This window comes from Mauremys mutica, chromosome 6, assembly GCF_020497125.1.
Source record: "Mauremys mutica isolate MM-2020 ecotype Southern chromosome 6, ASM2049712v1, whole genome shotgun sequence".
Lineage (NCBI taxonomy): Eukaryota > Metazoa > Chordata > Testudines > Geoemydidae > Mauremys > Mauremys mutica.
Window position 1 is genome coordinate 89553163 of NC_059077.1, and position 27125 is coordinate 89580287.

At 40.7% G+C, this 27125-nt stretch overlaps 1 protein-coding gene across 4 annotated transcripts in view; it reads right to left on the bottom strand.

Moving 5' to 3' along the window:
* SMARCA2 (SWI/SNF related, matrix associated, actin dependent regulator of chromatin, subfamily a, member 2) overlaps nucleotides 1–27125 on the bottom strand; it is a 174398-nt gene that overhangs the window by 62707 nt on the left and 84566 nt on the right. For all 4 annotated transcript variants that reach the window (XM_045020794.1, XM_045020795.1, XM_045020793.1 and 1 more), the window contains 8 exons: nucleotides 25856–26098; nucleotides 25410–25523; nucleotides 21403–21510; nucleotides 20279–20365; nucleotides 19538–19584; nucleotides 15150–15316; nucleotides 9161–9324; nucleotides 5611–5838 (listed from right to left, as the gene is read on the bottom strand). In XM_045020794.1, coding sequence (XP_044876729.1) covers nucleotides 5611–5838; nucleotides 9161–9324; nucleotides 15150–15316; nucleotides 19538–19584; nucleotides 20279–20365; nucleotides 21403–21510; nucleotides 25410–25523; nucleotides 25856–26098 — 1158 coding nt within the window. The remainder of the gene's footprint in view (nucleotides 1–5610; nucleotides 5839–9160; nucleotides 9325–15149; nucleotides 15317–19537; nucleotides 19585–20278; nucleotides 20366–21402; nucleotides 21511–25409; nucleotides 25524–25855; nucleotides 26099–27125) is intronic.

Here is a 27125-nt window from a genome sequence, read left to right on the forward strand (position 1 = left end):
TTAAGAAATTACTTGGTATTTGCATTTTATTAAGTCTTCAAATCCATATCTGCAAGACAAAATGGTTCTGGTGTTAACTATCATCTATATAAGTCTTTTTTTTTTTTGGGCAGTCTCAGCTGAAATAGGAAATAGATTGTCTTTTTTTAATTAAATGTTTCCAGGTAGTTACAATGGGAGATATGGTGACCAGTGCAGTGCATGTTGCCCAGTAGCTTCCATTCTCAGCTCAGTTTTAGTCACTCATAACTTTCCAAAACTTTCATCGTTTGGTCTGAAGTTCTCCATGCTTATTCTCTGCACAAAGGGAACTGTTAGTGCAAAGTCTGAGCAATTTGGGTGGCAGAGGAAGGGGGAGAGAAGAGAGGTTTGAGAGTTGGAAAAAGAAAAATCACAAAACAAAAAACCCAAACCATACACACAAACAAAGCCTTATGTTAAGATAACTATAAAGTTGCATAGTTAAGCACTCAAAAACTCAGGATCGACCAAAGACAAACCTTAACTCTGCTTCCATGTGTATATGTTACAATAGTTTTGAATTCTACAATGACATACTATTTCTCAAAGTTTTGTTTAATTTAATTGTAGTCCTCCCCCTCCCCTCTTCCCCCCCAATGTCTACAGATATACAGAACTACAAGATGGTTTAGGTAGATTCTGTGTATGACAGAAAGAGAATCCATGAAAGTGATTTATAAGAGAAGTATACAGTAAATGGTACTTAAACAACATATGCTACATTTTGGTGGAAGTTTTCCAAGGATAAGATTTTCAATGACCTATTGCTAGGAATTCCCAGACTACATCTCAGCTAGGCCCCAGTCTTGCCAACACTGTGTGTAATTTTATGCCTGGGAGGAGTGCCACTGAGTTTAATGTATTTCAGACCATGGAAGTTGTTGTATGAATATATGTAGTAAAATTTGAGAAACAGTGTGTGATCATATAATTCAAGTCTGTACTTATGTGAATATGCACAAGTGGCAGAATTTAAGTTGTGTACATAAACTTCAGCATTTCCTGACTTTTGAGTGTCTAATGATACAACCTTATGTTTGCTCAATATATTCTATGGTAGCATTTTGGGAACGGTCCTTGTGAAAATTTGATTAAATATAGTTAAGGTCAATATTTTAAAAAGATTATTACACACTGACTGAGAAATGCAGGAAGTTTAACACTTGTTATGACGTAAGCCAATTCATTATGCCATGATATTGACTTTGGGGGGGTCTGAGATTTGTATTCATAAGGAAACATTCAGTACCAGACTAAAAAGAGAAAAAGTTAAAGTCGATGTCCTACCCAAATGTTATTTTCTAAATCAGTGGTTTTCAATCTTTTTTCATTTGTGGACCCCTAAAGAAATTTCAGCTGGAGGTGCAGACCCTTTGGAAATTCAACCTGTGGTCCACAGCCCCTACCATAGAAGTCTCAGACTGAAAACTGACTCGACAGAATTTAACTATATATGTTGCGCATGCCTGGCATAGTGTTTGACACAGCATGAGAAAGGGCACTACACTGTGGGCTTCTATGGTAATGACAACACTTCTGAGTTTTGACCTGTAGGTGGGGGTATTCACATACCGGTACTTTTGATTGATTAGAAAAATGGAATGTCTTTTCTGGGATATAAAACTTTATTTTCATAAAAGTCACCTTTCACAGACACCTTAGAGATAGTCTGCGGACCCCCGGGGATCCGCTGACCACAGGTTGAAAACCACTGTTCTAAGTACTTACACAACCACTACTGTTAAGTATTGGACTGTAGTTTGGGCTCTTATTAAAACATCCATTCCCTGTACATTTTCCAGATATTACAGTAACAGTGTGGCAGGACGGCATCCACTGAGCATGCCTTCTCATAGCACAGCATAGCCCTGCAGGCATGGCAACCTCAGTCTCCTCTTGCTGTTCCCAAATTACTTGTTCGCAGCCAAAAGCGTTTAAACTAGTATTTCCTTTCCTAGGGTCCGATTCACTGAGACTTTATAAATATACAGTTTCCTTTGACCCCTGGGGCCCAAACCCTCCTCCCTCATTAAAATATCCCTTCTGGGGCTGTACAGTGTTTCAAGCCAGCTTCCCCAGCCCACAGTACCCAGGTTCCAGCTCTGCTTCATGGAGCCTCTCTTCTCTCTCCCCCAGAGTCAACTACCAGCGGGGTTTTTATCATGTCCAGGAGGTAGCTCCTTGATCACCACCTAACCACCATTCAACAGCTTGTCTGTTGCTCCCTTAAACACCTATTCCTTACAGGGGCCATGTCATGGAATAGGATGGATTAGACCTGACCCTCTTATTCTTTAAAAGGGACAGACTATACTTTGTTACATCAGATTATCATTTTCCTTCTTAATTATGTTAATACAGGGAAAGACAATTTACTGTTCTGCCCCCTACTCCACCTTCTTTATTAATTGTGAATTCATCTGAACTATTCATTCAATTAAAACAAGTATTTTTTTCATTATGATAACATACATATCTTCATTATGGACTCAGGTAACTACTTCTCATTCAGTTCTTTTTCTAAAGCTTGCTGGCACATTTTACAGTGTGTATGCACGCTAACTGCATTTGTCTAAGATTTCTGTTTATGTGCCAGACTCTTATCCCTGAGGGACTGGGCAGCTGGTGTGTACCTCACTCTTTTAGTACTAATGCCTAACAGCTGCAGGTTCCCTAGTCAAAGTGATTATTAATAAAATCAGAACCAACCAGAACTTCTTTACAGAAAAGGAATAATAATTTAGAACAAAACAAAACAAAAAGAATATTTGGAGGTAAGTTTGCAAAAAAAGAGTCCATGAGGCAGATGCTCAGCTGGTATAAATTGTCATAGCTCTATTGAAGCTAACGAAGCTATGACAGTTTACACCAGCTGAGGATATGCCCCCATATGTATCAGATGTTTGGCTACAGTCACATTAAGTTTAAGTCTGTATGGACAACTGCTATAGCAGTTATCTAACTGAACATGACTGTTTTCCAGCCTCCTTCCTCCTATGGTTGCAGCCTTTAAAAGTTTATCCTGCAAGACAAACTCATTGCATAAGCCAAATCGTAACATAATGATATTGTGCTGGGCCCAAACAATATTTTGTGAGATTACATCCACTACAAAAATAATTTCAACTGAAATTGCAATTCAATTTTTATCCCTCTGATTTTTATTCATAGGCAGCAAGAAAAAGCCTAAGAAAGGGGAAGGTTGGACAATCTTACAAAATTCACTTGAGGGAAGTCTTTGGCATGAGTGGTCAATGAGCAATTCTGATAAAGATTTCAGGTTACCCAGTTATGTTCTAAAGATTATAGACAACTCAACAAAATACTCTAGAAACACATTTGCAATCTTCATATCTGTAACTACATCATCAATAAACTAGATTATTTAAAAAAATCCATCAAAACTATAACCTAGCCAAGCATAGTCTTGTGAATGAACTTCTTTACAATTTCATCTCTCTTTTGGCTTTAGATCAATTGGTTCAAACAGTAAATTACACACCAGTAAAGACTGAAACTGAATACAACCTCACAGCAAGACTGACTTTATTCATCTCACGATACTGTCTATAACACAACATAAGCAGAGCCCAAGAAGTTCTAGCCTCCGTGCTATCAGACCTGGTTTCCTACCACAGTACTTTACAAACCTCAATTTTACTATTAAGCTTACCCGCTTTTTGAGTAATATTATAAACAGTTGCAGGTATGTGTTAATAGTTGCTGTTACATGACATGCAAGAGGTTATCATAATGAGAAAATGTATGTATTGTGGGATGGTTAAAAAGCTAACGCGCACACACACACACACAAAACTCGTACTGACTTTTGTCTCAAATTTCAGAATTAATAAGGACTTTAGAATTAGACTCATTATGGACAGTAATCTGAACAGTGGTGGATTACTAGTTACTAGAATTTCTGTTAGTAAAAGGAAGTAAGTGTAGCAAACACAGATGATATATAGTATCTTCACACAATAACATATTAGGTAGATCATTTTTAAAATAAGATATTGTTGACGGTAATTTTCTAGTATTAATTAGTTATTTTAAAAAATGACTCAGAGATACTGCAAGCAACCCTAGAACAAAGATGTACACAACTGTGCTTAATGAATAAGAAGGCGATTTTTATGTAATTGGTTGCTCCAAGGGTCATCTGTCAAAGGAAGCATATCCAGGAATGCCAGCTATGCAGCCAAACCCAAACCCCTACTATAAGATTTCTATTGATTTCAATCTACTCTACTCATATTAGTTTTAGCGTCTTTGGTGGATGCTATTGACTGGGTGACTACTATATTGTTACTTCACTGTGAGTTAAACCACTGTTGAGTTAAACCACTGTTGAGTTAAAAAAGAAAACAAAAGATTATTAATCAAAACAACGTCATTGTGTGCAACTCCTTTCACATCTGTTATGTAATCAGTTTGCTGACAACCCCCACAAAACCACTCCCGCTTAATGACATACTAGCTTTTTCCAAGTGGTATATAATCAATGTACCATTGATAACAGTTTATTAAACAAAGTCTAATTATTCAAGAAGTAATTTCCCTGACCTTTGAGAAAACATGAGGCCTCCTGGAGAACCATACTTGCATGTTAATGAAAGTAAAGACTATAGGAGATGCTCTTTACTCAAGTACAACCCATACTCAGAAGCTAGTAAGAATATTTAAAGGGACAGTTTAGGCTTTCAGAGCTCTACAGTCTCTGACCATGTAGGAGGTTGTTATTGTTTTTTGGTGGTGAAGAAGTCACTGCAGAATGGAATTATTTCAAAAAGTGTCACGGATCTAGTATTTGTACAGAGTTCTGTTAGTGTGCGCAGTGGTTACTAACCTACTTATAGGGAAGGGCGGAATAAGGTTTCCTCCACTTTGTTGCCACAATTCAAAAGGGTATGGGGTGGGAGCAGAGGCAACTTTCTTCTAATTTATTATTACACTTCTATCAATTAAAAGTAAAGTTGTGGAAGCTTTTTGTGGCAACCCATTGGCCCTTGTGGAGGCAATGCTGACAAGGAAATTTACAAAATGCTCTGGAATATGGAAGCTTCAATGTGACAAAGTATCACACTCTAGCGTCCTGCAGAAAGGAGGAGAGCTATTCTGCTGGCTCACCCTGGGAACACATGAAGGTAGGGTTTGTTACTTCTGTTCAGGAACACAGAAAACAGAAGCAGCTATGGGCAGAGGCAGGGTCCTGTATTCATGAACATGAAAAGCTGTTGGTTCTCAGCACTTTTGAAAATTAGGCTATTTAGGCACTTAACTATGGACACCTTAGACACCTACATTTGAAAAGCGTAGCCTATAGTTATAGGATGTCTACTTCTCTATCTTCATGAAGGAGGGGAAGGAATGTAAGTTACAATCTAATTCTGAACTGAAGTGCTCTGATTAGCATTATAGGTACCCATGTGATAATTTGACCACCCAAATGCAGCACTTGGAAGCCAAATTCGCAAACTGGGCCTGGTTTCTTTGAATATGCTTCATATTCTTACATTCTAGCCAATTTACTTTGAAAACAACCTCTCCCCTCTTTTGAGTACTTAAACAAAATTCCAAGTACAGTACCTCATTTTCTTCCTCATGTTCCAATATAGCCTGTAGAAAAGCCCTCCGTTCATGGCTTGAAGATTTTTGATCAAACATGCCGGCCTGAATAACTTTCTGATCCACATTCAGTTTATACTTGGCAGCAGCAAGTATCTTCTCCTCCACACTGTTAACAGTGCACAGCCTCAGAACTCGAACCTCATTCTGCTGACCTATTCGGTGAGCTCTGTCTTGTGCCTGCAAATCCTGTTTGAGAAAAATACACTGTGTTATATACAATGCCTCTGTCTGCTATGCAAACGAGCTGTCTTGTCAGAGAAAACTACTATCTTTAAAAATGTCTATGAGAATAAAATACATTAGTAGAAATGGGTCTGAACCAAAATCCTGAACTGAACAACGCTCTACCTGCCCCAAATTTTGGGTGCAAAAATGAGTGCAGAAGGGTGAGAGTGTGAAATCCAGGCAGGAATGTTCTATCTTAGAGAGAGAATATTGCTGAGACAATAATATGGGCACTAGTAAACAAACACAGTGATGACCAAAGTAGTGTGGTGGCTTAGGCCACCAGTCTTTTGCTTTTGGAAATGTGGGTTCAAATTGTCTAAATTTGGACTCAAGTGACATGAATTTCATGGTCTCAGATTAGAGATGCTGACAAATGTCTACTAAAAACTAAAGCAGCCTTTTGATTGGCAGCTCTACTCACTAGTCCCAGTCCCCGAGAGAAAACAGCAGGTCAAGGCTTGAGGTTAATTTTATTTATTTAGAACTCTATTAAGATACTGCAATCCTATCAGCTTTCCAGAAGTCATAATCTTACTACAGCGGAGTCAGATACAAACAGTACTAATGGAGGGCAGTTAATCTAAAAGTGCAAGCACTGTACTATCACAATGTAGTGGTTTTTTACATGAGCTAGGCCTCTTAAAATAAAGATTAAAAGTTTTTTTTTTAAAACCAGCCTGTTTCAATCCAGATGTTTGGGATTGCAAGCACAAAGCCCTGCCTAGGCATTTTTTGCTCTGGGCACTTTACAATTAATAGAATGTTTTGAATTAAAGGCATATTTGCAGCCAGCAGCAGATAAAAGTGAACATAAAGTCACAGTATGAACACATTCACGCAATTCATTTACAGACAGAGGATGTTAAAAAGAGGACAGTGGAAGCTTCCATTCCTACAAGTGCTATGCCTGGCTCTAACAAATATTATTAGTATCTTCCTTTTAGCACATGCCTCATTAAAGTTAACATATTGCTTCTATCCCCAAGAGAAAAACAGAAATTGAATGCTACTTCACAATTTAGCAGTTTGTTTACTTGGCACTCCAGCAAAATAATATTTACCGTTTGCACATATTGCTACCTGGTTGCTGCACATACAGTGATCTGTACTATAAATGTCACACAAATAACTCAATGGAAATGTGAAACCAGAATACAGTACATTTTGCGTTGCTTTCAGAAACCCCAAACCAGGGGTCTCAAAGTCCCAGCCCGCGGGCCATGTGCAGCTCGAGAACCACCCCAGTGCGGTCCACGGAGGAGAGACACATGCAGTAGGGTGACCAGATGTCCCGATTTTATAGGGACAGTCCTGATATTTGGGGATTTGTCTTATATAAGCACCTATTACCCCTAACCTCTGCCCCGATTTTTCACACTTGCTGTCTGGTCACCCTACCATGCAGACATGCTGCCGGCAGTGTCTGCTGCAGGCACCGCCCCCAGCAGCTCCCACTAGCTGGGGGAGAGGGACAGAGACACTAGTCGCTGGGCAGAGTCTGCCAAGGAGGCAGCATCACTTTTTTCCACAATGAATACAAACAGGTCAAAACACTGAACACAACTATTTGATGTACACCTGGCTGCAATTCTGAAGGTTTCAACTGCTCAGTCACTGAGGCCAAACATCAACAAACTGACAGAACGGAAGTGTTGCCAGGTGTCTGGCAAACATTAAAAACTCTCTGGCAGGCAAAGAATTGTATAAAGTTGTATGACAGTTTTATTATTTATAAGAAATTCAAAATAAAAAATACAATATAAACGTTTTCTTTTCTGAACACCATCTTCAGTGACATTACTGGCCCGCTGGGAGGATTTGAGGACTGGCACTGGCCCTAAGGTAAACTGAGTTTGAGACCCCTTCTCCAAACCAACACACACAAGCTGTGAATTGTTCCAAGTTCCTATTCAGGATCTTGAGGTCTCTGATCATCCTGATTTTGTGACAGTGTTGTTTTAAAGTTTTAAATAAACAAAATCTTTTCAGCCTCTCTCAAGGAATCCCTCCATTTAGTTCTGCATGGGGCACTTGACTAGCTAACTGTACATGTTATGAAAGTATAAATATAGGCTTGCGATTCCATTCATATACAAGCTCTACTTTAAAAAAATGTGTCACTAAGAGACAAGCACAGAACACACTTGCTTCTACTTGCTTTTTTGGCTAGCACGAGGTATTAGTTTGAACATCCTCTATCTGTACTCACTACTACCCATCTCTAGTTACTATGGCCACCCATGACAGGGTGTATAAACCCCACCCTGATGAGGAAGGTGCCAGATAGGCCCTGCACACAGGGCCAGTCCCACCGCTCTGGCCCCATCAATCGTGTATGGTAGGGAGGCGGACTTTAAAAAGGAGGAAACTGCAGTCAACTGGGGAGAGAGATCAGCCTGAGCAGGAGACTGCTGGAGCTACTCCTGGAGCCATGGGAAAACTCCCATCCAGAAGGAGATCTCCACCCCGACCCTACGGGGAGTGCGGTGAACTCCCAGAGAAAGCCTGACAGAGTGAGCCTGATTCAGCAGCCCAGCCAGAATGACTTCTCAAAAACTGCTATGCAGATGGCCTCTGAAGTAAGAAGGTACTGCTGGCCTTTTTTCCCCTTTGAGGGGCTCTGGGAAGAAGTTATTCTCCGGTGTGCTGGACATTTAACTTTCCTTTTGATTCCCTATGAGAAGGGACTTAAGAAGGTCCACAAAGGGAAGGGTCTCCCTTGCAAGAAATAAGGAACTGGGGCCTGTGTATAAGCCACCCGGAGTAAATAACTGGGCATGACCAGAGTCTCCCGCCATCTGGGAGGAAAACATAAGAGGACTCTTTCACACCACCCTTATTATGAAACTGCAAAATTGCTGTGGAAGTATTGCAATTAGCCTCTTGAGAGAGAGAATGCCTTGTACTATTCTACTGCCACACTTCTAGTTGTTTAAAAGACCAGGATTCATATGCTCCAAAGGGAACAATTTACTAGCTCCCTGAGTAAGAGGATGAGGATAGCTACACTGTGGGAGTAGGAGACAGAATCCACAGAGCTCTGGCATGGGGGGAGGAGGGGGCTCCATGGCAGATGGAAAAAACCATATCACTTTACTGCTTTAAAACAACTCATTATTTACAAGAAGTTGTTTGGTGACTGATTCTTTACCAAAGTGGCACTTGGAGGTACAGAGCCAATTTGTTTCACTATAAAATTTCCCAAATTAAATCAGGAAGCCCCCAAAGCATTTCCAATTCTCTTTGTACACTGCATCATTGATAAGTAAATAAAAATAACCTGGTGAGGATTCCAATCACTGTCAAAGATAATGACAGTGTCAGCAGCTTGAAGATTCAGGCCCAGGCCTCCCGCTCTTGTGCTCAACAAGAAGATAAAGTACTGTGACCCAGGCTCATTGAACTTCTTCAGCAGAGCAGCCCGATCCTCTGATTTTGTTGTACCTGAAAAGATATGCAAAGAAATCCCATGACACAGGTTTTGTTCAGAAGTAAGCTGCAAAAGACACAAGTTGATGAGGAATCACGTGGGAGGCAAACCACTTCACTTGTCCTCAGCCATCCTACCTGCACTTCACATTGTGTAGACTCATTACTGCGCACGTGCGCTTTGGCCAACTGTGTAAGTGCTAGGCTGCTGGACAAAGGTTTCCACAAATGAACAGTGAATTTAACTATACTATACATTTCAAAAGGAAGCTTCAACCAATCACCCAGTGTTTCATGGCTATGATAAACATAAATATACATATGTAAAATCATATATGTTTAGCTGTCCTCCCTCCACCACACTCTTTATACATTGCTTGAAACCAAAGATTGAGGAGGAGATTTTTATTTAGTTATCCAATACACACATATTAAGAGGAGAAAATCTGTCCCTCGTAAAGTCACAAACTGTTGACCAAAAATATTTGTCATTAAGAAACACAGCGTGGATGTGAAGAAGGTGATACAGGAAGAGCAGGGGAAGGAGAGAAAGATGATATTTACTTTTGAACCATATTTCAGCCTGCAATAATTTTTTGCCATGAAACTGAAAATGAAGGAAAACTGGAGTGTATAACAACATTGTAATCTTAAACCCAATGAGTATTAAACACAGCTTATTAAACAACATGAATAACAGACACAAAGTGAGTGTGGGAATATCTTTTATTGCACCAACTTCTGGTGGTGAAAAAAACACACTTGAGCACGCAGAGCTCTTCTTCAGGTTTGGGAAAGGTACTTAAACACATAGCTAAAGACAAGGTGGAACAGATTGTTTAACTTTAGTTAAAACATATTCTACGGGACAATTAACACCTCTACAGTCATAGGACCAAGAAAAAGGGTTTTAGTATGTTACAGATTCTTGTAATAAGCCATATATCTAGTGTCTTTATTAAGACCATGACTTTCAGTGTCTAGCAAAGTTATGAACTAAAGCTCCCAGGCTCGTCTTTTGGAAGTGTTGTGAGCTTTCCTTTGAAGATGAGGACTGAGAGGTCAGCTGTAGAGAAAGTTTTGGGGAAGCATTGGCCCATGGATGATTGTGTGTTTTATCATTTTTTTGTGAGAGTTCATTTGAGAGCGTAGTGATTGTCTGGTTTCACGCACACAGCTGTTATGGGGGAATTTATTGCGCTGGCTGAGGTACACCATGCGTTGTGATACGGTTGTATAGTAACCGGGGATCTTGAAAGGTGTGTTTTGGTGGGACCTGATCATCATAGCAGTGGAGATATGTTTCTATGTCCCGCATCTGTTGTTCTGGCAGGGTCTGCTGCCGTTTTAAGTTGGTGAGTCCTGGTCTGGGGAGCTTGCTTCTGATGATAAGCTTGGTAAAGTTGGGGGGATTGTTTGAAGGACAGAAGAGGGAGTTTAGGAAAGATTTCTTTCAGGATGTGGTCCCCACCAGGTATGAGTTGTAACTGTTTAATGATACCCTATATGGGTGTGGGGTGGTAGGTGACAACTAGGGGTGTACGGCCTGAGAAGGTTATATTTCTGTATTGAAGCAGGTTCTCTTGGGCTATTTGGATGACTCATTCCATTGTACGATCTACTTCTCTGGTGGAGTGTCCTTGTTTGGGAAAGTGTGTTAAGGTGTGTATCCCAGACTTCCTCCTCAGAGCATATTCTGTGATGTGCGTGCTTGGTTGTAGATAACAGATTTTTTGGTGTGTTTCAGGTGGTTACTGGATCTTGTGAAGGCAAATGTGGTGATCCATGGGATACCTGTATATAACTGTCTGTAGGATTCCATTGTTGCAGCTGATTGTAGTGTCCAAAAAGCTGGTGCTGGTGCAGGAGTGTTCTAGAGAGAGTTTGATGGATGGGTGGTGGATGTTGAAGTTGTAGTGGAAATCTGAATTAGTTTCAGTTGTCTGTCCAGAGGATGAAAATATCATCAATGTGTGTCAGGTATATCATATGTTTCGTGGTGCATTTGTCCAGAAATTCCTCCTCAAGGTGGTGCATTAAGAGGTTGGTATACTGGGGAGCCATCCTAGTCCCATAGCTGTTCCCATGGACAAAGTGTTTGTTGAAGTAAAATTGTTATGCATGAGGATGAAATGGATGAGTTTACCAATGTGAGCCTGGCCCTGAGGGAAGAGCATACCCTGCAAAGAGAAGGGTGAAGAAAAAAGCCTATGGGAAGTGAATAGGAAGCATCCCAGAGAGAGTAGCAAGGTTGGGGATTGAGCAGACCTTGGCTGTGTGTTGCATGGTCATTGGGCTGGAACCTGGAGTGGTGGATGGACTCAGGTTCCTCTATCAGCAACTGACAGAATGGCAGTGCCTGGACAATGGATCCGTGAGACTATATCCAGAGGAGGAAAACCCATAGTGAACTGGCTGGAGGACCAAGATATAAAGAGGAAGTTGCTGCTCCTGGAGTGAGATAGTGCCCACAGAGCAAGGGAGAGGACAACGTGGGAGAGACCACAACGGGAGGCCTTGGACCTGAAAGAGAGCTATTCCCCAGAGCAGCCAGAAGGAAGTGCCACCTGTGGTGAGTGAGTACTCCGTGACACTGTAATTGTGAGGGATGCTGGTGTATAGGGAGATGATATCCACAGTGGCCAGGAAGGTGTTTTCAGGGAGGCTATTCATGTTGCCAGGTTTCTGGAGGAAGCTGATTGTGTCCTGGAGGAAGCTGGCCCGGTGTGTGGTGAGTGTTTTGAGAAGGCTTTCTATGAGATATTCCTTCAGTAAGAATGTCATGGCCAGATATAGGGTAAGGCTACAATTTAGTTATGGGTATTTTTAGTAAAAGTAATGGACCGGTCACGGGCAATACACAAAATTTCACAGGCCATGACTGGTCTATGACTTTTACTATAAATACCCGACTACATTTTAAGGGGGTTGCTGCTGAAGGTGGGGTGTGGTAGGGTGGGTGGGCATCTGGAGGAGCCGCTGCTGGGGGGAGGCATCCTGGGCGGCTGCTACTGGGAGCAATGTGGGGCAGCCGCGGCACCAGCTGCTGGCAGTGGTTGCACCTGCCACCTGGGCACTGCTGCCCCGGGCCACCTGGGTATCATCAGCTGCAGCTGCACTGACCACCCCAGGACCACTGCTCAGGCAGTCCCCAGAGCCAGCCGCACCGTCCGCAGCTTGGGCGGCTCTGAGGTCAGTCACACTGGACCCCGCAGAAGTCACAGAGATTGTGCCAAGTCACAGAATCCGTGACTTCCGCAACCTCCATGACAAACATGGAGCCCTAGTAATGGGTCTGCCAGGGTTCCCTTATTTACATAACTTGGGAAACGTGAAGATCCTTGGGGGTGGGTTTCTGGGGGATGAGGTTATACAGTGTTTCTTGGAGTTGTCTGGGGAAGGACTTGATGATATCCTTAAATTCCTGGGTGAATTGTGGTGTGGAGTCTTCTTTAAGCAATGTAGTCTTGTATGTGCTGGAGAGACTGTAATGGATGTGATGTTCTCTAAGGATTACAGACATTCCGCCACACACCCCCATCTATCCCCCCACGCACGATGAAAATCAAGGTCATGATCAAGTGTGTGGTTCCATCCACTGTGGGTGTCCGGCCAGATGACTCTTTTTTCTTATGACTGCTGGTGGGGATGTTGTAGCTATGGGTGGTGCCTATCACAAAATGCTGTATACTTCATCCAGTGTACTAAATGCCCCAATAATAACTATGTGGGTGAAAGCAAACAATCACTACGCTTTCAAATGTGCTCACGCAGAAAAATGATAAAAGACAAAAACACCCCATCACCCACGGGTGAACACTATTCCCAACACGATCACTCCATATCTGACCTCCGAGTCCTTGTCCTCAGAGGAAACCTGCACAATACCTTCAAAAGATGAGTGTGGGAGCTTACATTCATAACTTTGCTAGACACTAAAAGTCATGGTCTTAATAAAGACACTGGATTTATGGTTTATTACAACAGTCTATAACCCACTAACCCCTCTCTTTTGTCCTATGACTGCAGGGGTGTTAACGGGCCACTTCACCTTGAAAGGTCCCTTAAAATGTGTGCGCTAAACCTTCTGTTCCACCTTGTATTTAGCTGTGACACTGTAAGCACCGTTCCCAGAGCTAAAGAAGACTTCTGTGTAGCTCTAAAGCTTGTCTCTTTCACCAACAGAAGTTGGTGTAATAAAAGATGTTTCCTCTCCCACCCTGTCTATCTAATATGCTGTCTACCACACTGAAAAATGACAGGAATAAGTGGTACTTACACATGTATGTATTTTCAGCAACATTCTAGCATAAGGAAGGATTAATTCTAAAGTAAGTAGTATACAGTGATGTAAAATGTCACAGCTAAGTCTGCTGTCTTGGATGGCCACAGTATTTTGTTGGGTTTTATTATGTCAAAGGTAAAACTGAAGTCAATTGTATAGAGAAAGGATAGTCCTGTAGTTAAAGCACAGAACTGAGTATCATTCCCAGCTTGCTGAAGATTTCCTGAGATGCTTTCGGCAAGTCAACTTTTGTGCCTAAATTTCCCTATATGTACAACATACCCTTACCCTGCAGGGTATCTTGAGGCCATGTTCATTAATGTATCATTAGATGGAAAGTACTAAAGAAGTGCTTGGTATTAATAATACTTAACCCACCTGAGGGATGAAAAGCTTTGAATCAACTTAAAATTTGATAATATGAGTACCCAAAAGTAACTTGAGCATTGTTGGCATTGTTCGTTATATTTCCCTATAATTGCTATCTTTTATTTGACTGAACACACTGCCCCATTAAATATTAGAGACACAAAATGGGTGAGGTAATCATTTGTTGGAATGGTGAGAAGAACAATAGATACTACACATCACTCATCCACTCTCTAAATCCTGGGCCAAACATGGCTGCAACACTGCATTAAATATTGTCACATTTGACACTGGAAGCAAGCAAGAGCCAACATTCAACTTGTTAGTAATAGACAGAGGTTGTTACTGCTGCAGAAGGTTGAAGATCACTCTAAACATCCTGAATATTGTCATATGCTATTGACAAAGAAATCATCTTTCAAATTCTAAATAATCTAAGTTGATTATTATGCATTTCATCCCCTGAGTGGGATAAAACAGGCAATTTTTAGTTTTATGCTCTTTTAATACTACTACATTACATTTCTGTAACAGCTTTCATTCAAGGATCATAAAACACTCACAGACATTAATTAATTAACCTTCCCAACTTTCCTATAAGTTAAAGTTATCTAGGTATCGCTTTACCTGTCACAAAAATACAGCATCCCAGTGAATAAACAGGAATGGGAATTTAAGTAGATAGAAAGTAATTACTTCAATTGGAATTTGGCCAGAACAGTGTAGTTAACACCCCTACTCATAAGAAAATTGCCACAGGGACTTCACTTCTGACAAATGGTGCAAACCTTCATTTTACATCTTATCTGAAAAACAGTGAATTAGACCAGACCTGATGGATCACTAGATCAACTGCATCCTGGTAATGGCCTCAAATATGTTCCAAGTGTAGTATTTTGAGTGTCTACAGACTAAGTATTTTAATATTTTACTATTAGGTTAGTGAGCAGAGGCACTACCCGAGACTGAAGCCCTTTAGCTTACAGGCCAAATAGATAAAACAAAAGAATGGAAGGAGAAAAAGAAGCACAGAGTGGTGAAATGATTTGCCCAAAGTCACACAGCAAGATGGCAGCAGAGCCAGGTAGAGAACCCAAATCTCCTGAATCCCAGTCCAGTGCCCTATCCCTTGAATCACACCACCTCCCAGTTTATTGTCTGTGCTTTGTTTCCTCTCTCAGCTTACCGTCAAGGCGAAGGTAAAGGAAATTTCGAAAAGCAAAATAGTCCTCCATAATGGTCATGAGGGATGTCATTTGACAGAAGAGAAGCACACGGTGATTAGTGGCTCGCAACTTTGGTAGAATACGATCAAGTAGTTCAAACTTCCCTGAGGCCCGATAAAGCTCGGCTCTGTTTAAGAGAAAAATAAAACAACACAATAAAAACCTTTGCAAGCCTACTTCTAAAACTGTTTTTCTAATAATGCTGGCAGGTGCTGAGTTGGAGAGATTCCTTTATTCTGCCAAAGCAGAATTAACAGTACTTTTCTCTCTCTAAAATTGTTATTGAAGGATCCCAATATATGTTTTCTAGCATTAGTTTTAAAATAGAAGGAGGGGGGAATTATGTGAATTTTTGGAAAAAAAGAAGTTTCCCTTTTTTAAAAATTCAAAGCTCATTAAAATTTCACCCAGATCCAGTATCGTCCTTTATATAAATCCAGTGCTCTGACTAATTTTTCTTCAAGCAAGAGACATTTCTAGAGTAGGTAATATAGTTTCAGAGGTAAATAAGTGCTTGCAGGATCTGCTTTCAGTCATTGACAAGCCTACAGCCATAGGTCAAATTCACAGGCAATGTGTAATGTCTCCCTTAGTCATCTTAATAGCAACATACCAATGTGTAATCAAGCATAAGTCCAAACTGGTGTAATTTACACTTGGAGGAGCTGGAAGAGGGCTGAGGAAGGTGTAAGTTAAAAAAGGGGGCAGACTCCTTTAACCTGAACATCCTTTCATTACTAGACTCCTTTTGTCAAGCCCCTCAGCAAGTGAGTTGCAAGTCAGATTCAGCAGGCTGAATCCAGAGTTTGTATAAGAAGGGTTTAAGCTACATCAGTAAGAGGGTGAGAGTCTAAGTAGGGAACCTAACTCTCTCTGTGTGTTCCATTCTATGCATCCGATGAAGTGGGCTGTAGCCCACGAAAGCTTATGCTGAAATAAATTTGTTAGTCTCTAAGGTGCCACAAGTACTCCTGTTCTTTTTTTAGCCAAATGATAGACAAAAATGATACACAACTCACCTCTAAATGTGCCATATAGCTTTAAAATAAAATTTGCCATTAGGATCTGCATCTTTATTAAGACCACAATGCAGACCACAAGTAACCAGGTCTTTTGAGGCCTGCATATTGGCCTGTTGCACAGCTCCTATCTATTTAGGAGGCAGATGAAACCAGTGTGCAAGACAGGAAAAGCCAAATGTCACTCAATGTGTAAGCAGGAATTACACATACTTTTTGGGACAGGGAGGGAGTCAAGTGGAAAATGTAAATGAGCTCTCCAACCCTTAGGCAGTACTAGACCATGTTCTGGGTCTGTTTCTCTGCTGGGGATAGGCCAGCCATAAACATTAGTATCCTCCTTGTGTTAGGATAAAGAACAGTTACTTATCCTAGCCCACTGTGGTTCTTCAAGACATTGTATTTGGTATGGATCCTACTGTAGGAGCCCACGCACCTCATGCATGCAAAACTGGAGGTTTTTTGAATAGCAGTGTCTGAGAGCCACACATGCACCCTGTACTGACTCATGATTCCATACGAGGGCATAAAGATGCCATCCTCCCTCAGTTCTTTGGCAATCCAAAGTCCCTATTGTTGAAAACTGAAAAGCAGGGATTGGGGGTTGGTCATGGGATCCACACTGACTACATCTCAAAGAACCAGCTATGGTAGGGTAAGGTAAGTAAACATTCATTCTTCAAGTATGTTTCAGTGTGGATCCCATTGTAGCCAACTGGAAAGCAGTATCTCCTCAGGAAAGTGGGCCCCAGGTATATCAGCTGAACAATGACTAAAATATTGTTTTCCCAAATTTGACATGCAGCCTGGTTGCCACATCAAGTGCAGTCTTGAAACCTGGCTGTGTGACAAGTGTTTAAAAGTTAGGGGGTTGCTCCATGTAGCTGCCTTGCAGATCTCAAGAAACAGATGGAAGATGCTGCTTCTTGCCCTGATGGTGTGCACCTCGATGTGTGGAGGGAAAGGTTCACAAGCCAGTTGATAGCAGGTGGAAATATGTGTGATCCATTTCCACTTAGCCTTTTGATGCACCAGATATGGCCACAGAGAAGTGGGGAGACAGCCTGAAAGACTTGGCCCCATTGCGGTAACAGAGAAATGCTCTGGAGATGTCCAAACTATGCATTGTTCAGTGCTGTTTTGGCAAAGTAATCAATTTATTTATGTGGCACTTCCAAGACCACCTTAGGGATGAACTTGGAGTGTGATTTCAGCACCACCTTATCCCAATTAAAGGGCTTCTCATAGACTAAGGCCAGAAGGGACTATCATGATAATCTAGTCTGACCTCCTGAACATCACAGGCCACAGATCCTCTCCCACCCACTCTTCTTATAGACCCATAACCTCTGGCAGAGATACCGAAGTCCTCAAATCTTGATTTAAAGACTTTAGTTTACAGAGAATCCACCATTTACTCTAGTTCACAGCTGTCAGCCCTCCAAAGGCAACTCCTCAATCATGGCCCGCACCTCTCTCATGATGCCCGACTCATGGAATCACAATGTTCAGCACATGATCATCAGAATGGCCAGTGTCCAACATTTTCATCATCACTTGCAAAGACATCTTGACACTAACTGGCCTTCCTTAATTATGTCCAAGCGTCTCTCTGCTGTCACGAGGGAGCTTTGTGAGGAGGAATGTTAGCCAAATATGACTTCTAACATGGGACAATGTAACATGATATGGCATGATATGGCAGTTAGCATGTAGCCATAGCAAAGCTGAGGAGTACAACAACCTCCCAAACATCCTCCCAAACAGATCATTCAGCTGCAGTCCTATCCCCTCCATGAGGCTAGGATCAAGGCTGAGGACTGCATCGCTGGTACCAGTGGTATTTGCTGCATCACAAGCTGCTCCTTCCCTGAGCCCTCAACACTGGGCAAGGATTGCTGGACTCCTCCCCAAAGGCTTTAATGTTTGCTCTTATGAGAGGATACTGAACTCCTTCTCAAGCTTCTGCTTAAAGCAGCCCCTCTGTGACTGAATTCAACACCAGAGGTGTCTGTTCTGGCTTCAGCATTAATGTTGGGATCAACTTTGATGTTGAAACATTCCTCGATGCCCTCTTCTCTGTGCTAGTAGGAGAGACTGCCTAGCAGGTTGATGGCACGCTCGATGATCCTAGCTTCTCCACTAGTAGGGTTCTGGAACTCATTTCCTAAGGGTCTGAGGAGACATGCATGGATTGTTGCAGAAGATGGGGTTTCAACCTCGCATCTCGTGATTTCTGTGTAAGCATCTGCTCAGAATATGCAATTCCCTCAGGCAAAAGAGATATCTACTATGTCCATCCCTCAGGAGTATTAGGCACTGCAGCATGGACAGGTTTTGAAGCTTGCAGGTTTTAAATCGGTCATAATGAGGAGCTCGGTACAGGGGGGTATGAACAGTAGCGTTCAGTCCAGATAGGTTGGATCAGTTCACGGCAGTTGAACATAGTAGATTAGAAGTGGTTCTGAAGGCTTTGGAAGATACCGAAGAAGTTTAGCCTGAGCTAAGAACTAGTGGGTTGCACATTTGCCAGGCCCTGTCTTGCTGCCACGGATGGTAAGAAAATTGAGGGAGGGTTATGGCTGCCCACTGTTCATGCCCTCACACAGAAGCACAAGGAGAGACAGTGTACGTGGATTCTGCTATCTCACTTTCATGAGGCATATATACAACCAGAGTAGATTCACACTGACACATACTCAAAGAAGAATGTTTGTAAACAGATACAGCAAGGAGTAGAAATCCTTTCCACCTTACTCAATCCTTGGGATTTTTGTGGAGGAAGAGATCCTACTCCCAATCACTTGTCTTAAGTCAATGGAAATCACACACACTCATTGCCATGAGGAGCTCCTCTTAATCATTTGTCAGGCTAAACTGCATCAAGTACCCAGCCACTGGAGTTATCTGCAAAACACAAGGCTCCTTTAAAGTCAGCCAAGGAAAAACCTGCTCCTTATTTAGATGTTGGAGTAGACATTGAGCCTGCCCTGACAGTCAAAAAAGCCAGATTGGAGCCTGGGAAGTCTCTAGTTACTACATGAGTACAAAAGCAGCTTTAAATTGCTGCTTCCAAGAAGGAAGCATCCCTTTGGAATAAGCAGCAGCCTCTGAGACTGCATAACTCCAGATGACATGAGGAACCATTTAGAGTACAGAGAAAGTTTTTAATTGACCAGGGTCTATAAGGTACATTACTTCTAACTGTAAGATTGAATTTGTTTTGCAAACTGCTTAGTTTTGATAATGCAACTATTGAAAATAACATAAAACATCCTGCACAATGGTTTCATTACAAATATACAATGAAGAGAAAAAAAAAGATTTACCCATTGATAACACCACTTGAATAGCCCAAGTGTTCAGCAAAGGACTCCTGCAAATAATATAAATGGATTATTAGACACTGAGATTATACAGTAATCCGAGAACAGTTATCTTTATATTGAGCCCTATAATTATGTGTTGAATGCTAGGGTTCAAGCCTCATTACCACTCATACACCTTGGAGTCTGCCTTATGGTACAAGGACGCTGTTTTTCCCACTGTTTCTTAAAATGCATGGCTTGTAGGAATGATTTCCCTCAGTGGGCACTTTACCAGATTACAACTATAGTAGAACTTAATTTGCACTAATTACTGGGAGACCCATTTGCAAATTACTGAATTTCGTGAATTAGCAAGTGAGCAAACAAAAAACCACAATAATCATGTATCACAAGATGTACTTTGTTCATGTACTTTGTGAATTGCCTAGCCATAGTGGTAACCAAATAAGTATATTCCCCAAACTTGCCACTTCCAGAAAAGTGACAGTGGCAGGGGCTTCTCCTACCACATATATCTCAAAATTAAGAGAGAAGAGTGTATTTATTCAGTAGTAAGCACCAAGTTTCAGAAAGTTTCAGAACCCCTCCTCCTTTAGTAAATTGCAAAGAATAGATAAAAATTAAGACTTGAATATGGCCTTGGTTAGACTTTCATACATGTGTAATTCTCTAACCCTGGTTTTCTATATCATTAGCGATCCATACAGAAAAGACTAAGCAAACTGAACATGACAGCCTTACCTCAATATGCTGAAACATATATGGGTGATTGCATATCTTTCTCAATTGCATGATAGTGTTCATAAGAGTTTTCGCCCCACCTTTTCCCTAAGGGAGGAAAAAATACAAGTCAAATGGCAAAACTGAAATGCTGGTAACTGAAGATTTTTAAAAATCTGAATTTTTAGGGAGGCATTCTATATTTCTACACCAAAGTTGAAGGCCATCTCATGCAATGAAATCTCAGAGTTGCACAGGAAACTCCCTGAAGAAGCTATGTAGTAAAATGAAGTTGGTTGTCCCCTCAAGTCCATGTGCAACCTCCATTGTCAGAGGTGGTTTGGTCTAAGAGAAAAACGTATGGAAGATCTGAAAAAAATCAATGGAAATGTACTGGGGCCTGGGGTTTGTATCTCATTACAGTGGTCGTGTTGGGAGGCAATGTCAGTCTGCCATCTAGATTTACGGGGCATATAGATTATGTGATGTCTAAACCCTACATGTAGGGCATGATTCTGTTCAGCTACTTTTCACTTCTACAGTGCCTTCCTTTGGCAGTTACCTGAATCTATCTGCTTCTCTGTCAACCACAAGAACAACACACGGTTCTAAGCAGCTAAAATGCTCTAGAGGTAGCTAATAAGGGATGATGAGTCTTAGGTGGGGAAGGGAAACTAGTACTGGAAGTTGGAGGGGGGAGATTAGCACTGACTGAACAAGGACCCTGGGAACCAGATGGGAAGCAGGAGGAATTAGAGAGTCCAGAGGAGTGAGAATAGGACTTTGGGTGTGCTTTTCAACACTTTTAATAAATAACCTGATGTAGCCAATGTGCCACAATCCCAGTTATTTTACACAGGATTCCATATTACGTTTCAGCCTCTTAGGGAGGTTTTGTAACACTGCGTTCAGAAATGCATCTTTACAATTATATATCAAAAACAAGGTCAGGTTTTGCATTGTGAATGTTTTTGCACAAACATTTCAGTTGTGGGCAAATTCTTACCCCAACTGACACATCTGCAGTAGGATATCCAAAAAAGTTTACTTGGTTTTTTAATAAGCAGGCTGGTGCGGACTGTCACACATTCAGTAAACACATCGCCATAATGTATTGTTGTTAAGTATTATAGTTCCCTTTGTACCTTTTTGTCTTTCTCAGAGCCATCTGTGAGGAGGATTCCCTTCGCTTGCATATGGCGGTAGAGAATCTTCTGAAGAGCTGACATGTCGCATTTGATCACATATTCAACCTAGTGTGAAAAATAGCAATAGATAAATGGAGCACACAGTTTTGCCAGTCTATAATCATGTTAGGATGATTTAACTGCAGGTCTTTCCCCTTATAGGAACACTTGTAACCCAGCAGTATCTATATCTCCCAGGGAGAAAGAGAGAATTGTAAAGTGGCCACCCACACTCTTGGAATCCAGATTCCCTCATTGTAATGGTTGTCTCCAAAGTTTATCTTTGGGTTCCATGTCTACTGTAAATTGCTTGGTTTCTCTGAGCATGAACATTCAATACTGTTCAGCAAAGCAGCCAAAAAGAGATATTTTTGTATTTTTTCTTTCTATAATTATACAAGCGCTCTCAAAATGAATGGTCAATAACTTGTGAATTTTCTTTATTACGCTTGCAAAACATTTTTAAAAGATCAGTTGTGGTTGTATACCTGTCACAAAACAAATGAGATTCACATTCAGCCCTAAATATCATGCCATTCACTAATGTTTGGTTGGAAATATGTATTTTTTTTTCTAAACATACAAATAAGAATGAGGGAACTGTTTGCAAATATAGTAAAGTATGTTGTAACCTCAAAAATTCAACTCACGTAACATTGGCTGAACTAACTTGTCTTTAGTTTGTTCTGATCACGTATCAGCCTCAAAGCCAGTAATACAGGGTGTTTTTTTCCTATATAATTTTAAACACACACACTTTTCTACAAATTAACTCATGCATAAAATCTGGCTTGGTATACCCTCTGTGTTTTTAATAATTAGACAAAAAATCATAATACACACACAAAGCCATATTAATAGCTAGAAATCTTGCAGGATGTGATTAAAAGTAAATCAGCAAGCCACCTAATGTTTAATAAACTGATTAAAATATGATTGAGTTATTTTAAGCTCAGAGGATCAGGAGGATGAGGTCACAGATGAGAGGGAACTGAATATTCATTTAGTAGCTTCTCTACCAAGAACCTGTCAGACAAGATGGAACTGTCATTAGCCATCTTGTGTCATCAATTCCAATGCATGACATTGGACTTGAACACTGTTTTTTTAAAAAAAATAGGGGAATACAACCACAACTCCCCTAAACTAATACTATTAAGCATTTTATCAATCCCTCTTTTTTAATAAAGCTACTGAATACAGTGGCTCTCATTGACAGTCAATGGGGAGAAATCTGAACTGCAATACAAATTTAAATAATGGGATTGTACTGGTAGCAATTCAGTCAAGTCTCAAATCTGAGTATGTTCCAAGCTAAAATTAATAAAAAATGTTGCAAAGGAGGCTGGTATGAACACTATATGTTGGGAGGGAGGAGGGCATAATGGCAATACAGTTCACAACACTTAATTAAAGATGTGTATTATATGTCCCTTTCATTAAATAAATTCTACTACTGAGCTGGTTTATATCTTTAAAATGCTGATCCAGGTCAATGTTAGTACAATGTCACAATAAAAATCATGTAACAAAATATCCCTATTACTACTTACCTCTAATTGTTTTGGGTTTAACTGGGGAGTCAAATATCCCCCAACTTCCATATTTGAAGCCAGAGCTGAATTTTACAATTGCCCCCTCTGTCTACAGTGGGAAAAATTAAAACCCCAGATGCCTTCTCCCCACAACTTTCATCTTGACTTGAATGCTGTGGTTCTCACCTATTTCTCTTTCAGCATTTGTACTGTTTGCATTTTGTTCGGATAAGACAGAGGAAAAGGATGCCTGAAACATCTTCCCCACTGTTGCACAGCACTGGCAAGCCCCAGTTAGTAGCCAGAGATCCATAAAGGCTCTGCCTATTTCTTGTAATTAACACAGTATGTACTGAAATAAGTGTGCCAAGAAATGTATCTAACATAACTAAATATAATGCCTCCTTGTTGCTGATTATTTGGGAACTAAGGTCAAGTCTTGCCAGTTTTTCCATGTACTTCAGTGGGAACAGAACTGGGTCCACAGTAAGCAAGGGCCCACTGTGTCACATTTACAACATGAGACACTGGCGGAATAACAAAGAAAATTAACAGAAAGACCTTTCCAAAATCTTCATGTTCTGTTTTGATTGAATTCAGCCTCTATATTTACAGAATTAAGTCTCAGGAGGCTGGAAAGCAATGTAAGCAAGAGTACCCCTCTTAGCATCTTGACCATGTCCTGGAGAACCTTGTGCCAGATGGTCACGCCAGAATGGGCAAGCAAAATGGGTGTAATTCAGGACTCCCTTATGCTCCCGGGCTACCTGGCACATATTTTGCCCTCCTGAAGGCTGGCTTCCAGGTCCTGGAGCTCTCTCATTCCCAGCACAGTATAACAGATTGCTAGGGTGAATTTTGTTCTGAATCACATCCTATATTTACAGGTTGCACATAGCATAGGAAGGCTTATATAGGAACTGCCTGTAACTTTTCTGCTTCTCAGGAGTTAGATCCACCTCCCGCATATTGCTACTTAGTTTTCTCTGTGTGTGAGATCATTACTGAGGAAGTAAATGGAGGATGTACACTCTACCTTGAAATGCCTTGGGTATTTTAATTATAAGAGCCTAAGATTCATGTTCTAATCAAATTAAGCCTTACATATTTTAAAAGAAACATGAGGAAGCAAAGCCAGCCTATAAATTGCTACTCTGTAATTAAGTCCAGGTTAGTTCTGTCTTCTCGGTAAGGTAATGGAGATACTAGGCCACAAATTGCTAACTGTTGTGAACTTTGGTTGTGACATATCCTCTGCTATCTGCCATCTGTCACATTGATCTTGTGTAATGCAGGAATAGCAAAATATAGTTTTCAAAGTTCACTTAATATCGGTGCAATGCTGTTCCTTTTGATCCATCGCTCTCCTCCATTGATTTGACTCCTGAATGTGCTTCAGAAAGCAGAATTTTTGTATATTTCCATCATCTGCTCACTCACACTGATAGAACAGGTTTAAGGGAAGGGAGAAAGTCAAGAGTAATTGTTTTCTTTTGCAATACATTACTTTTTAGGCTTGAATTTTAGCTGTATATAATTGAAAGGACAGAACCAGGATCAGTTTTTGGCACGGGCTTAGTGTGTCAGAAAGGTACAAATGGTTTGATTCCTGCATCCTCCAATTTCAGTTTGGGATTCTAACAGGGTGTAAACTTTGGCACTTTCACATTTATACACAGATAAAGTAACCTAGAGGGTTTATATATGTCTCTTGCAAAATGTGAAACAAACCCTTCCAAATGCAGAAGGAGCTAAATTGTATTTTTTTTTTGTTATCTGGCTCTGAAAAATTCTGAGATGCATGACAACCTGGTTAAAAGTTGTGCGTAAGATTAAAAAAATACCACAAGACACAGTGTTGGAAAGTTTCTGACTCCCAAAAGCAGAATCAGAGTCTGTTACCCTTACAAACATGGTACTTTATGAGTTTCAATTATTTCAATACAACTACTAGAGGGAGTAAAAGTACTATTCAGGAGAGTAAAGGTGGCAGAATCTGACCCTCAGTAATCAGTCAGGTTGGTTTTTATTAATGCCCTGAATATAAATACTGTGGAAATAAACATTTTATGTAAACCAGTTTTAGCAGACACAATTAGCTTTAAGCTGTACTAAAACTATATTATGGACTTTAGTACTGACACTTTTAGCAAAAATTGTCAAATACAGGATTTGGATGAAAGACTGAGCACACAGGAAACCTCTGCCAACTTCAGAAGTTCTCACTTATAGCTTTTTATTCTTTGTAAAGGAAAATCTTAGTTAATTTAAAGATTTTTCTTAAAAATCAACTGGTGGCTCTAGGAAGTTTCCTTCTGTAGGATAACCTGAACAGCTATATTGTATGGTGCTTTTAAAAAAGAAAAAAAAATGTACAAAAATCCCAGACACTGGGGAACACGTTTTTCATGAAATCCTTCCTCCACAAACCTTTTCTGGCAGTTGAGATTCAACCTCTTTCTTCAGTCTCCTCAGCAAGAAGGGTCGTAACACTTTGTGGAGACGTCTGATGATCAGAATAGTCTCTTCCTCGTTTAAGTCCACCTTCACAAATGTAATTATAAGAGTTACTACAAGAGAAATCTGTGAACTGTGTCATATTGTGACTATGTGGAAGATTATACCTCTTTACAAACACATGTGCAATATTTACCCCATGCTGTACTCTTGTATTTTATTATTAAACAGGACTCCGCGTCCAGAAAGAGAAATTTAAGTGAAGAATTGTAAAGCTGTAATGAAGGTGACTGTTACATTAGGATGATAATTCTGTGAGTACAAGGGACAGTTCAGATGCTATTCCTACATCATGGGTTCCATTTTGTTTTCATCCTACTGTTTATTTCTGATTAGATTTAAGCAAACCATTCCAGTACCCTTTCTCCAGTCATGGCAAATGGAGCATTAAACCACTGTTCAAAGGTGCTGCAGCTCTTGAAAATGGTGGGGAGGAGGAAGTTGAGGAGAGCCCAAAGTTCAGGCAACTTGTTCTGCAGTGGTGTCCCAGTCAACAGAATCCGTCTAGGAGCCACATAGTGGGTGTTCAAGACCTGAGTCAGCTTGCAGTGATGGTTCTTCATTCGATGGCCTTCATCTACTATCATGTACTTCCATCGAATCTGCAACAGGAAAAAAATCTGGCCAAGTTAGTGAACTCAGGGAAAAACGAACCTTTGACACAGAGATGAGACACTGCCAGAATTAGTGCTAAGTGCTTTCCACCAGCATTAAACAGGAAAGAGAGACTTGGGTCTTGGCTATTTTAGCTTTAAGAGTAGTGCTTGTTGGGGATCAAAGTCCAATACAGTGTTATCCAGGCAGCAATGACCTTGTACATAATGGAGGAGGAACAAACTGTGGCTAGGGTACAACTGTATCTGAGCGTGCAACTGCTAACAGCTCATTCCCCCCATTAGGATCTTTCACAGGGTGGTGTCCTTAGGAGACCTATTACTGTAGGGTCAGGATAGGAGTTATTAGGAGAATCGGAAAAACCAAGAACTCTAAATGAAGTTGTCACAAGTAAAAACTCAGAAGAAGCAAGTACACGTTTTCAAACAGGCACATAAGAAAACAACAATGCACATTCTTTTAGTTCAGCCAAATCCTTCCATCTAACTTAAATGTGAGGAAACAAAACAGGACAAGGTAACCAGGGCATTTCAGGCACTGCAACTTCTTAATGAAGGAAGCCAGCAACGGATATCACCCCAGGAATTTCAGCTCCCACCATGAAAGAATTAATTCAGTCAGAGCAGATGTTGAAACATGGAGACCAATGCCATCTACAGCCTAAGAGCTGAAGACAAGGAACAAGAGTGGGCAAAAACTAGGGGATAGAAAAATGCTGCAGACACAAAACAAACTGTTGGGATTTAGTATTAATTATTTTTTCATGCATTCAGAGATGTACTAGGTGCCTCCCCAAATGAGTCCAGGCAGCATCTATGCTCCAAAAAGCACGTAAACGACATTGAACATGACAAGTCAGAGTCTTGAACATACAAAAAGAGTGAAAGGAAGGGAAAGGAATGACAGGGTGACAATAAGATCACAAGGTCTCTCAGTGAGGCATTTATGCACCTTGTCAGTCTGCTTTATGTATATCAAGAGTACTACTGATACCTTAGTTGCACATTTAAAAAA